This window comes from Rhinoderma darwinii, chromosome 1 (assembly GCF_050947455.1).
Source record: "Rhinoderma darwinii isolate aRhiDar2 chromosome 1, aRhiDar2.hap1, whole genome shotgun sequence".
Lineage (NCBI taxonomy): Eukaryota > Metazoa > Chordata > Amphibia > Anura > Rhinodermatidae > Rhinoderma > Rhinoderma darwinii.
Genome location: NC_134687.1, coordinates 652544770 through 652559029, shown reverse-complemented (window position 1 = coordinate 652559029; position 14260 = coordinate 652544770). Strand labels below are relative to the sequence as shown.

The window sequence follows — 14260 nt, the reverse complement described above, 5'->3', positions numbered from 1 at the left end:
CACACCTATTCCTATAACACATACAACAACTCATAGACAAATGGTGTTCATGGTTCGCAATTAGTCAAAAGAGGCAATACCTGGATGGCAGCTAAAACAGGGACGTGCACAGTAAGAATAACATTTCTTACTCACCAGTATTGTGTGCAATTCCCCGTTGTTTCCTCAGCCGTCATCCACCTCTGATTGTCTCCTTGGATCTGTGATGGGATCCCGGACAAATAGCCCCCAAGTAATGTTGCTGCCTAATTTACTTTGTCCGTTAACTTTGGACATTATCTGCATTTGTCTATGAGTTCCAAATTAATGAATGCTCTCTCAGTGGTGGATCTGAGAGAGGCCGGCCGGAGAGAGACCATGACACGAAGCGCCGTGTTCAAAAACAGTCTCTGCCATAGGGGGCGGATCCATCTTTATAGGAAAATGAGAGTAGGTGGTAACCTCAACTTGCACATATACGTTCTACGTATGGTAACATACAGAATCCCAAGCTCATCTCTAGTATGCATCTTTAGCCATAAGAAATACAATGTCATCAATTTTTGTCACGTCCACCTTTGTAACAGCTGAATGCAAAGTCATAAACCAGAAGACTGATAATAGAATAGCCATCCCCCTGTAGGCTGTTGTTTCAGCAGTTCTATGAGCTCCAGTTACAACTATCCATAGTAGTAGATATTAAGCACTTTTAGGTTCACACATATAAAGATATTAAAATATTTTTGACATAAGTGTGCGCCGTCAGCGTGATGTGATGCGACCAGCACTGCATTAATGAGCGGCGGCACTGAAGATGAACATGGCGGAAGCACTGCAAAAGACCCCCATGTTCTGTCTTTAGTGCCTGAACCGCCGCTCATGAGTGCTACGCCGGCCGCATCACCTCATGCTGACCACGTGCGCACTTATTGTCAGGAGCGGGGCAATGGCTGTATTACACAGCCGCAGCCCTGCTCTAACGGCGGAAAATAGAGAAACCTGATCTCCGCCCTTATTCCCCTGAATGCTGCGATCAAAGTTGACCTCCGCATTCAAGGGGAAAATGAGATGGGGGGATGCCCCTTGGATCGCATCACAGGGAATTCCTGTGACGCGATTGAGGTAGACACCATATATGGGCAGAAAGCCCAGGGTCCATTGAAGGACCCCAAGGCTGTCTTACCATATTTCCTGTTGTTAGGTCATACTGAGGTATGTCCTAACAACTGACTGTATACTATCCGTACACCGGTTAATGTACTGGCATTTAGATATATGCCAGTACATTAAAGTTTAAAAATAAAAAAGTAAAAACATAAAGTAATGTTAAAGAGGCGCTGTCGCCAGTCACTCCCGTAGTTCCTTTACACAAGCGACGAGAGAATGACCGGACATCGCCTCCAGCCTGGTGGATTAAGCTGGACATGAACGAAGAGAAGTGTATGACGCTCATTGGTCCGCGTCATACACTTCTCTTTACTGCGCCAACTTGGTCAAGAGTAAAAAAACGCCCATTTGGGCATTAAGAACAAATTTTCATAACACTTAAAATGCTCATAACTTTGTCAAAAAGAAACTTTTTTTTAGAAAAAACAACCCATTACTTATCTACATTAAAGCGCCTATTGGATTAGGTAGAAGATAGGGCCGTTATAAACTGGTGACAGAGCCTCTTTAAAAATAAAAAAAAATACACATAGAACTTTTTTACAGTAAACATTAAAATAAGTCTCAATACATAAAATATACACATTCTGTATTGGCGCGGCCGTAATAACCTGCACAACAAAGTTTTTTGCATCATTTATGATGTGTACGCTGTAAAACAATAAAATATAAACTTCGTTCTTTCACATATTAATGTGAGGCACGAGGTATGATGAATTTGACCTCCGTGTGCCTCACATTAAAAACCCCATCATGTACTTTACACATTAACCCATTATGACTGAGAAACATGATGGGGTTAATTACTATTAATGTGAGGCACGTTCAAAATTCATCACACCTCGCTCCTCACATCAGAATATAGAAGAACTTATTTTTTTTTTTATTACTGTTGGCAAAGTATCGTTTTGGTATCGAAAATCGCAATACTACACAAAGTATCGTAATCGAAGTCCAAATTCTATTATCGTGATAACCCTAGTGCTGTCATGGTCTCACAGAAAATGTAATCATAAACATTATTCTTTTCCCCATTAGCCGTAACAGCACCAGGGAAAGGAAACGAGGTTATATTACCGTAGAGCTTCCTCCAACACCTCAGTGGTTCTCCATCCCTTGTAGAGAGGAAACTTAGAGTAGTTGTTTTCCTTACTACAGGTACTTTGTCTGACCGAGGGTTCCGTCTCATGATGTTTTGAATTCCCTTATAAGCAGTGGGTATTGTTCCAGGGCAACGACCTTGTACTCTTTTCGTTGGCACGGGGCTCTTATAAAAAAAGGACCCCTGCATCCTGCCGATTTCACCCGTATTCACAACCTTAGGAGACAAATGCAATTGAACACTATGGTGGAGCAGAAAGACGTTGGTTCCCCACCATTCACTCTGGTAGGCCACAATAAGTCTGTAGCTTACAAAGCGCTGGGACCATGGCGCAGGTGGTGAGAAGCACAACATTGTAATCTCGGCTCTGATCAGTAAACATAGAAGTGTAGAGAGAAGTGTCTGATATATAGACCGATATACCGTAGTCATGTATTCAGTCACTGTGTGTTTCCTACAGATGGATCCAGTAGGAGAAATCCACCAAAAAGATGTCCCAGTCCTCTGTATTCCCAGGACTGTCCAGAGGAAAATCACAATGTCCCACAGAATCATCAGGTAGATGAAGCTGAGCCCTATACCAGATCTATATAGGGGGGTGTGGAGATTTTTGGTCCTGCGGTCATAGATGTGGTCATAGATTTTGGTGGTTTCTTATGTTGATCTGTTAGATTCTTTGCACTCTCTGCTGTATTGTACTGAATTTTTACATATGTGAAATCAGGGGGAAGATCTGACTAATAATAAAGTGGAAGATGAAGCAGAAGAAGAGCAGTTGAGGGGCAATCACCCGTGTAAGAGTGAAGTGGAGGAGGAAATTCCAGGAGGGGTTACCACAGGTAAGTAATAATGAATGTAGAAAGTGAATTGGGAGGTTTGGTAAGGTGAGGTTCCTCCTTAGTTCTACATTACAGTAACACTTCAGACAATGTGTTATACATAGTGCATTAGCTGAGGGAGCTGTGACTGCACATTGAAGTTCTCTACAAAGTGTTCTATGGTTCCGGTCATGCACTAGGATTAGTGTTAGATTTTTGGGGGCACCTTCTGCGCAAACCACCGAGATCTGAGAAAACTCAGTTTAACCACTTGAGCACCGAGATCAATGCTGATGGGTGGCTCTCTGACATGTCTAGACTTGTACTGTATGTGAAACCACCCACAGTGTCCGTTTGTAGTGGCATTTTTCCTGCCTTTTTTTTTTTTTTCAGGCAGGTGTTACATGACAGTTTATAGTAAAATATAAAATGCACTTCACACAATGGCTGTTTTTTATTTGTGTTTTTTCTTCTGTCCTTTTGGTGCGTGTTTTGCTTCCGTGGCATTTTTATCAAAACGCGGCATGCTTCTCTAGAACATGAAAGACGGCAGAAAAAAATATGTTACAAATGTAGGAATAAAAAAATTAAAAAAACCTCCAGATGAAACGCTTGTAAAATACACATTAAATTCATGGCATTTTGTACAATTTAAGAATTGACACGCAGCAAATTTGTTGTAGAAATTTCTTCAACTCTTTCCATTCATCTGTATGAGGCTTGAAGAAATTCATGCACAGAAACTTTTCTATTCACATGAGGCTCATCTGCAGAAGTTTCTGTAACAAATCTGCCGCGTATGAATTTACTATAAATGTCAGTACATTGTGGAGGAACTACATACCGCCAATCACTTACATTTTGCGGGAAAGGGTTCAACATATTATATTTTTTAATTTATTTGGTTCAACCATTACAAATCCCCTAATAATAACATCTGAGAAGAAAGATCCTCATTATAGATCTATATTTAATATGAGGCTGGGACAAGAATTGAGGAACTATAAGAAAACACACAAGGTCCCCATTACAATTCTGCACACAAGTCACAAGGGGATTTTTTTTTTTTTTCTATTTGGGGGTAATCTAATCTTCCAGATCCATGATTATTAGGAAGCTCATATTTCACATAGAATTATTTTACATACAAAGATGTTTCAGTGATGATCACCTGCACTCAGAGGCCTTCACTATGTCCACCTATGTCAAGTATGTCAAGTACTAATAAGTACTTGATAGGACCCTCTTTCCCCTTAGAACAGACCTCATTGTCATGTCCATGAATTCAGCCGGAGATGTGTGCTTTGTGTCATGACGCATTATCTGTGGCTGAGATGAGATTGTCAATGACAATATTAGGTTCTTGTAATAAAGTGATTCCCAATTGGTGTTAAAGGGTCAAATGTGTTGGCAGAGGACAGGTGAGATTGTCAGACAAAGTTATGTTTTTTTTAAAATATTTTTGTTTTTTCAAGTTAATGTTTATGTAATAAAAGTGGTGGCTGGGTGTAGGCCAGAATCCTGGACTTTATCATTGATAGATTTTAAAGCACACCTATGTTTTTATCAAAAAGTTCAAAATAGTCATGCTTCTCAGTCCCCCAACGTACCCGCATTTTAGAGCTTTGAAAATTTTTGCAAATAAAAGCAAAACTGTACAATTTTGCCGTGATTTTTGTGAAGTCACGACATAATGCCAGGATTTCCTGTGATTCTCTGCAAAAAGTCTAATTTTTAGCGTGACGTGAGAACCCTGTACATGCAACTGTTTAGTTATTATTGAGAAATACTTGCAGCAAACGTTAAACATCTAGGGCAAAGTGCACATGGGAGTCAGAAATGTTGTGACTTTGGGAATTTTTTTTAACAAAGCAGAGAGAGATGCAAGCAGCTACTGCAAGGATTACATGAGAGAGTTCAGTCAGGCTATGAGTACAGGGAGCTTTACCAGAGAGAGGTATCTCCATTTTCTTCTGTCTGTCTACTCTTCTCTGTAACCAGAGACTGAATTTGCAGGACAACCGAGGGGGGGACAACAAATTATAGAAAATGAGTCACCTAGTGGCAGTGACTTCATGCAGACTTTGCAAGGATAGAACTGAAAATTTTTGAAAATTAACACAAGTTTTTAATGAAAAGTTAATTTAAACTGTTTTTTTTAAAGATAAATAAGGCTGGAATTAGGCATTCAGTTTTAGTGGCAGTATTTGGTGCAGCTTTTTAAGCCAAAGCCAGTGGTGGTTTTGAAGGGAATGGCTCAAACCTTTCCTTCCTGCTGGATCCACTTCTGATTGACTATAAAAAAATAATAATAAAATGCATGCCCCCGAATAGGTCATAAATGTGTCTACTTTGTGTTTTGAAAAATATAAAAATCACAAAATCCATTTTTTACCCGAACAGAAGATGCCAATGAGAACTCGATCAATTATGAAGTAGAAGATGAAGATATCAAGCAGCAGTCTTCAGGAGAACACCTGATTACCAATAATGTACATCCAGGACTTCACAGTAAAGATCTGTTATATATTTCCCCTAATCATGAGGAACCTTCGACTGACCAATCCCAGATTGTTATCACAAGTACAGCTCAGAAAGGGGGTAAAGGATTTCAATGTGGTAAACAGGTCACAAAAAGCGCAGGTCTTTTTAAGCACAGAAGAATTCACACAGGGGAGAAGCCATATTCATGTTCAGAATGTGGGAAAAGTTTTAAATATAAATCAAATCTTGTTACACATGAGAGAAGTCACACAGGAGAGAAGCCGTATTCATGTTCAGAATGTGGGAAATGCTTTCCATATAAATCACATCTTGTTATACATGAGAGGATTCACACAGGAGAGAAGCCGTATTCATGTTCAGAATGTGGGAAATGCTTTCCATATAAATCAAGTCTTGTTATACATGAGAGGATTCACACAAGAGAGAAGCCGTATTCATGTTCAGAATGTGGGAAATGCTTTCCATATAAATCAAGTCTTGTTAGACATCAGAGAAGTCACACCGGAGAGAAGCTGTATTCCTGTTCAGAATGTGGGAAATGTTATACACAAAAATCAAATCTTGTCCTACATGAGAGAAGTCACACAGGAGAGAAGCCATATTCATGTTCAGAATGTGGGAAATGTTTTAAATATAAATCAAATCTTGTTACACATGAGAGTAGTCACACAGGAGAGAAGCTGTATTCATGTTCAGAATGAACTACTTTGTACGAAAATGACATCTTGTTAGACATGAGAACTCACAGAAGTCATTTTGATGTTCTATATATGGAAAATGTTCTCATGGAAATAAAAATGTTAAACTCATCAGAGAATAAAAAAATATATATTCTTGTTTGAAATGTGGGAAAAGCTATAAGAGCAAAAAACTATTTTTAACTCATCAGGTTATTCACAGACCATAACCCCTTGGCGACGCAGCCAATGATGGACTTTTGAACACCGCCCCATTGTTTTAAAATCTGATGTCACTTTGTGAGATTAATTTAAATGTCCTTTAACCTTTCCCGATATCTGCCGCGTAGCAATGTTGGAAAATCATTTCCACAAACTGCTGTACATGTATGACAGGGAGTCTGTACCATCACCAGTGGGTGTCAGCTGCACAGTCCTTGGCAAAAGTTTTGAGAATGACACAAATTTTGGCTTTCACAAAGTTTGCTGCTTCGGTTTTTATTGTGACAATTTGCATAAAAGGGCCAGTTTACTATGAAAGGCTTTTAATATGTGGCTGAATGCAAAATAAGACACTAATATAAACTCTTCAGCCCTTCTGCCTTTTTCTCCAGTTTAAGAAAGCCATGCCCAGGTGAAGAAAATCCTGTCCCCTCCATCACGCCGCCCTCGTCAATAGTGGCGCGCGACATTGGCAGGCAGAAGACTGAGCTCATCCATACCGAAACTATACTCCACTTCCGGCCCCACTTCTGCGCTTGCGCTGCTCCTTTGTTTTAAGTTCGTTATTTACACGTGCGATCAGCCTGTCAGTTCAGGATGATCGCACATGCATTTAGGTGAGAGCAGAGAAGTATCACTGTCAATAAATTGAAGTATAAAGTTCCCCGCTAGTAACTTAGAGAGGCTCAACCCGGGCCACCCAGGGTCCATCCTATCTTTCCGGTCTGGTGACAGGCAGCGCGCAGATATTGGAGCGGCAACCAGCGGGCTGCTGCCTTCAGTGATTTGCAGTGAGAACCTCTCAGTGCCCTGTGTCCACCCCCCTACCCCACCCCACACGTTCCAGGAGCAATAAGTCATCACAGGCCTCTCCTTCACTCCATGCAACCTGCTACATACTACTGTTGCTTCTATCTCCTCTTTGGGTATCTAGCACAGCGCAAAAGATTTGCACAAAGGCTGTGACACACATGCTCCACCGAACCCTCTTGTAGGGGCCTGGCCTGCAACCTTACCAGCTTCAACCCTGAGCAGCCCCCTTAGTACCAGTTATACCATTATTTTTATATATAGATAGATATAAAAAAGCAACTTGTAAGGAGCAGCACTGTAACCAATTAAAAACCTTGCGGTTGGTGCAGGGCTTCAACGGAGCAACTTTCTCCCCATGTAATGTAGGAAAGGATAGTAGGGAAGCAGCACTCATGTAAAAAAAAAAAAAGGGTTTTAATCCGCAGAACTTCAGACAGCGACGTTTCACTCTCTCAATGAGAGCTTTTTCAAGCAATACAAAAACAGTGTTTACAGAGTGTATATAAGGAACCAGAGCATCATATGTGATTAGTTGTACAAAAATCCAACATACAATAAAATATCTGCGTGTAATATACCAAAAAAGTATAATAGATAAAGTGCAAAGTGCCATATGCAATGTTTAAAAAGATCAAAAATGCTAAGTACGTAATTACAGAGTCACATGTGTTATCCCCATATTCCAATCAAAAACAAATCAGCACCCACCATTACACATTACAAGTTACATACCGCGTGGAGTAGGTACATTGTATAGCGGCGTCCCCACCGCTGTACTGCACAGAACCAATGGAAAAAGATGTCCATTATATAAAACACGATGTGGTCAGAATCAGCTGGACCACACATGATAGAGGTAAGGGATCGGTTTAACTCCAGTGCAGAGCTTGCTCAGGAATGGCAGCAGGCAGGAGTCAGTGCATCTGCACACACAGTGAGGCGAAGGCTTTTGGAAGCTTGTCTGGTGTCCAGAAGAGCAGCAAAGAAGCCACTTCACTCCAAGAAAAACATCAAGGACAGACTGACATTCTGCAGGAAGTAGAGGGTCTGGACGGCAGAGGATAAAGTTATTTTATCTGATGAAGCCCCCTTTAGACTGGGACATCTGGAAGAATGATTGTCTGAGACCACTCGTGTGGCATTGCTTTTCATCCAGGGGAGTGGGCTCACTTACAATTTTGCCTAAGAACTCTTCCATAAATAAAGAATGGCATCGAAATGTCCTCCAAGAGCAACTTCTCCCAACCAACCAGGAGCAATTTGGTGATGTACAATGTGTTTTTCAGCATGATGGAGCACCGTGTTACAAGGCAAAAGTGATAACTACGGATGTAGCCAACTTTAAATTGACTCTGGTAACTTGCTGCAGCGTGATGTCACACAAATAAGCCATTGAAAAGTAATTGAGAAAGTCAAGATAAGGGATCTAGTCACTGTTTATTTAATGCGTTAAAAGTCAAGGTAAAGACGGCTACATCTGTAAGGGGCTCGTTGAACAACACATTTAAATTTTGGGTCCATGGCCAGGAAACTCCCCCAGATCTCAATCTCTTCAGGAACCTGTGTTGAATCCTCAAAAAGCGGGCGGACAAACAAAAACACAGATTAGGCAAGAATGGGTCATCAGCCAGGGCAAATTTCACAAGTCTTGAAAAAGAAGGGTCAACGCTGTAAATATTGAGTCTTTGCATAAACTTGATATATTTGTTAAGAAAACTTATGAAATGCTTATAATTGTACTTCAGTTACCATAGAAACATCCGACTAAAAGACCTAAAAACACTGAAGCTGCAAACTTTGTAAAAACCAAAATTTGTATCGGTTTCAAAACTTTTGGTCACTACTGTGCACTACAGCTGACACTGCTGTAACGGTGATGATCGGAGCTACCGCCGATTCTGGCTATTTAACCCATTAGATGCCGGGATCAATAGTGACCATGGTAATTAAGTGGTTAGAACACTTTCGCCCCCCTCCGCGATGCAATTGTGGATTGCCCATTGTTGCTTTGGCAACAGGAGGCCTAACAATGGCCTCCATGACTGTTAGTTTCTATGAAAGCCGGTTAGTGTAAGAGCGGATTTACACGAACGTGATTTGCGTCCGCGCAACCCGCGGGTCGCACGGACCTATGCAAGTCTATGGGGCAGTGCAGACTGTCCATGATTTTTGCGCAGCGTGAGTCCGCTGTGTAAAACTCTGACAGTTTCTATATTTCGCCGTTTTTCGCGCATCACGCACTCATTGAAGTCAATGGGTGCGTGAAAATCACACGCACCACACGGAAGCACTTCCGTGGGACGCGCGTTATTCGCGCAACAGCAGTAAAAAAATGAATGTAAACAGAAAAGCACCACGTGCTTTTCTGTTTACAAACATCCAAACGGTGTGTCGTTAATGATGGCTCGCACCAAATGAACATGACACACAGAGCTGTTAAGTGCCTTTTGCGCACGCAAAACGCTGCGGTTTTTGCGTGCACAAAACGCACACGCTTGTGTAAATCCGCCCTAAAGCTGACCAGCATAATGAACGGCAATACAAAAGTTTTGCAGTGTGTTATACCAGCAATCAGCAAGTAGTCCCCTATTGGGACTATATAAAAAAACAAAACCATAGTGGATACTGATCTCCCTAACAGCCGGGAGAACAGCCCAGCTAGTAGTCTGCGGGATGGTAATGCAGGTAAGGCAAGACAATTGATAGTTGTAGGGGATTCTATAATCAGGAAGACGGATAGAATAATTTGATGCCAAGACCGCCTCAACCGAATGATTTGCTGTCTCCCTGGTGCCAGGGTTCGGCATGTAGTGGAACGGGTGGACAAATTTCTGGGAGGGGCCGGTGATGATCCAGCTGTCGTGGTCCATGTGGGTACCAACGACAGAATAAATGGTAGGTGGAGGAGCCTTAAGAATAATTTTAAAGAACTAGGCTACAAGCTGAAGGGAAGGACCTCGAAGGTAGTATTCTCAGGAATACTGCCTGTGCCATGCGCATCACAGGAAAGACAGTGGGAGCTCAGGGAGTTAAATGCATGGCTTAAGTCTTGGTGTAGAGGAGAAGGCTTTGGGTTCCTAGAGCACTGGGCTGATTTTTCATTGGGGTACAAACTGTATTCTGCAGATGATTTGAACCTAAATGGAAGGGGTTCCGCTGTGCTGGGGGAGAGAATTTAAACTAGGGCTGAAGAGGGAGGCCAATGTAGAAAATAAAGGGGTAGTTAGGTTAGAGAGGGGTCAGACTATATTGGTGGGGGGAGAAACAGACTATGGGGAGAGGACTAGGCAACAAGATAAGGAGATTCTTTCGTTACAAAACTGCAGTGAAAATAAAAATGCCCAAATGTCAAATAATCACATTTCTGATACTGAAAGTGAAACATTTAAGGGCAAGTTAAAGTGTATGTTCCCAAATGCCAGAAGTCTATCAAGCAAAATGGGGGAGCTGAAGGCCTTGATACTAGAAGAAAATATAGATATAGTTGGTGTTGCTGAAACATGGCTGGTCTCTTCACATGATTGGGTTGTAAATCGACAGGGTTTTACACTGTTTCGGAAAGACAGGGCGAATAGGAAAGGTGGTGGTGTATGTCTGTATGTGAGAAGTGATATGAAGGTGAGTGTGAAAGAGACATTAGGGGGTGAAGACTGTGAGGAGGTTGAAACCTTGTGGGTGGAATTACAAAGGGAGGTTAACACTGAAAAAAATACTTTTGGTGTAATCTATAGCCCCCCCAATATAACTGAGGAGATGGAAGATCAGCTATATAAACAGATGGAGCGGGCTGCAGAGGCTGGTACAGTAGTGATAATGGGAGAATTTAATTACCGGGATATTAATTGGTGTCATGGTTCAGCTTCAACTGCAAAGGGGAGACATTTCCTCAACCTGTTGAAGACCCGACTAGAGGTGAAGCTCTGTTGGATCTGGTCATTTCTAATAATGCAGAGCTTGTTGGGAACGTCAATGTTCGTAAAAACCTCAGTAACAGTGATCATAATATAGTTATATTTTACTTATACTGTAAAAAACAAACACCGGCTGGGAGGGCAAAAACACTTGATTTTATGAAGGCAAATTTCCCCAGGATGAGGGCTGCAATTCAGGATATAGACTGGGAAGAACTAATGTCAAATAATGGTACAAGTGATAAATGGGAGATTTTCAAATCTACTTTGGGTTATTATAGTGCAAAATGTATTCCTATAGGTAACAAGTATAAATGACTAAAATTAAACGCCACATGGCTTACACCTTCTGTAAAAAGGGCAATACATGACAAAAAAAGGGCATTTGAAAAATACAAATCTGAGGGTACAGCTGTTGCCTTTGTAAATTATGAAGAGCTTAAAATCTGTAAAAAGGTAATAAAATCAGCAAAAATGCAAAATGAAAGGCAGGTGGCCAAGGATAGTAAAACAAATCCCCAAAAATTCTTCAAATATATAAATGCAAAAAAGCCAAGGTCTGAACATGTGGGACCCCTAGATAGTGGTAATGGGGAGTTGGTCACAGGGGATCAAGAGAAGGCAGAGTTACTAAATGGGTTCTTCAGCTCTGTATATACAACAGAAGAAAGAGCAGCTGATGTAGCTGGTGCCAGTGCTTTTAATATATCAGTTGATATACTGAATTGGATGAATGTAGATATGGTGCAAGCTAAATTAAATAAAATGAATGTGCACAAGGCCCCGGGACCAGATGGGTTACACCCTTGAGTTCTTAAGGAGCTTAGTTCAGTTATTTCTGTCCCCCTCTTCATAATATTTAGAGATTCTCTAGTGACTGGTATAGTGCCAAGGGACTGGCGCAGGGCAAATGTGGTGCCTATTTTAAAAAAGGGCTCTAGGTCTTCCCCGGGTAATTATAGACCAGTAAGCTTAACATCCATTGCGGGGAAAATGTTTGAGGGGCTACTGAGGGACTATATACAGGATTATGTGACAATAAATAGTATTATAAGTGACAGCCAGCACGGTTTTACTAAGGACAGAAGCTGTCAAACCAACCTGATTTGTTTTTATGAAGAGGTGAGCAGAAGCCTAGACAGAGGGGCCGCTGTGGATATAGTATTTTTGGACTTTGCAAATGCATTTGACACTGTCCCCCATAGACGTCTAATGGGTAAATTAAGGACTATAGGTTTAGAAAGTATAGTTTGTAATTGGATTGAGAATTGGCTCAAGGACTGTATTCAAAGATTTGTGGTAAATGATTCCTACTCTGAATGGTCACCGGTTATGAGTGGTGTACCCCAGGGTTCAGTGCTGGGACCACTATTATTCAACTTATTTATTAATGATATAGAGAATGGGATTAATAGCACTAGTTCTATTTTTGCAGATGACACCAAGCTATGTAGTAATGTTCAGTCTATGGAAGATGCTTGTGAATTGCAAGCGGATATAAACAAACTGAGTGTTTGGGCGTACACGTGGCAAATGAGGTTTAACCCCTTCCCCCTGCTGGCATTCTGGGCCCTAATGTCCAAGCCATTTTTTAGATTTTTCCATTGTCACATTCGAAGAGCTGTAACTTTTTTATTTTTGCGTCGGCATAGCTGTATAAGGTCTTGTTTTTTGCGGGACGACTTGCAGTTTTTATTGGTACCATTTTGGAGTAGATGCGACTTTTTGATCACTTTCTATCACATTTTTTTTAAGTCAGGATTAACAGAAAACAGCAATTTTTCCATTGTTTTTTATTTTATTTTTTACGGCGTTCACAGTGCGGGTTAAATAATGTAACAGCTTTATAGTCGGGGTTGTTACGGACGCGGCAATACCAAATATGTGTAACTTTTTTGCTTTATTGTAGTTTTTTTTAATAGTAAAGCATTTTGTAAGGGGAAAAGCTGGGTTTTTCATTATTTTTTTTTCACTTTTTTTTTAAATTAACTTTATTAAACTTTTTTTACTTTTTTACTAGTCCCACTAGGGGACTTCCCTATCCTCCGATCGCTATTATAATACACTGCAATACTTTTGTATTGCAGTGTATTACTGCCTGTCCGTTTAAAACGGACAGGCATCTGCTAGGTCATGCCTGCGGCATGATCTAGCAGGCATTCGCTGCAGGCAGACCTGGGGGTCTTTATTAGACCCCCGGCTGCCATAGAAGACACAGACACTCGGCGATTTTATCGCCGGGTGTCAGTAAGATGAGAGGGAGCTCCCTCCCTCTCTCCAAAACCACTCAGATGCGGTGCTCGCTATTGTGCACCGCATCTGAAGGGTTAAACAGGTGAGATCGATACTAATATCGATCTCACCCGGCAGAGCAGGGACGCCCCCAGCCCTCAGCTGCTTCTGGCAGCTGACAGCAGGGAGATTTCACGGCTCCCTGCTCTGTTTACTTTATTCTAATGCAGCGACGTAGTTTGGCGGCGCTCTAGAATAAAGCCCACTAATGACCGCCGTAAAAAGACGTATCGGCGGTCATTAAGGGGTTAATGTAGATAAATGTAAAGTTATGCACCTGGGTATGAACAACCTGCATGCATCATTTGTCCTAGGGGGAGCTACACTGGGGGAGTCACTTGTTGAGAAGGATCTGGGTGTACTTGTAAATCATAAACTAAATAACAGCATGCAATGTCAATCAGCTGTTTCAAGGGCCAGCAAGATATTGTCGTGTATTGAAAGAGGCATGGACTCACGGGACAGGGATGTAATATTACCACTTTACAAAGCATTAGTGAGGACTCATCAAGAATATTCAGTTCAGTTCGGGGCTCCAGTTCATAGAAATGATGCCCTGGAGTTGGAAAAAATACAAAGAAGAGCAACAAAGCTAATAAGGGTCAACAAAATTGTCTCACAGGAATAGTAATTGGTTAGGTGTCACCCAAAAGTTTATATTACAACACCTCCACAATATCAGTACAGAGTAGCAAACTCCAATCTATCATAATGAACACTTTGAGAACAAGGAGTCATTGCGCCACGAATCATAGAAAAATATAAGTTTTATTC

The 14260-nt window shown here is 41.3% G+C and overlaps 1 protein-coding gene and 1 pseudogene across 2 annotated transcripts in view; one reads left to right on the top strand and one right to left on the bottom strand.

Moving 5' to 3' along the window:
* Window positions 1-14260, bottom strand: part of LOC142700497 (uncharacterized) — a 330989-nt pseudogene that overhangs the window by 115514 nt on the left and 201215 nt on the right.
* The window catches only part of LOC142661124 (uncharacterized), a 161198-nt gene that overhangs the window by 54774 nt on the left and 92164 nt on the right, over window positions 1-14260 (top strand). Inside the window, exons 5-7 of one of the 2 annotated variants that reach the window (XM_075838439.1) lie at window positions 5113-5127; window positions 5473-5685; window positions 5764-6225. In XM_075838439.1, the coding sequence (XP_075694554.1) occupies window positions 5113-5127; window positions 5473-5685; window positions 5764-6225 (690 nt within the window). Of the gene's footprint in view, window positions 1-2708; window positions 2807-2972; window positions 3088-5112; window positions 5128-5469; window positions 6381-14260 lie in introns of those variants that run through there. The other variant, XM_075838517.1, reaches the window with a different exon arrangement.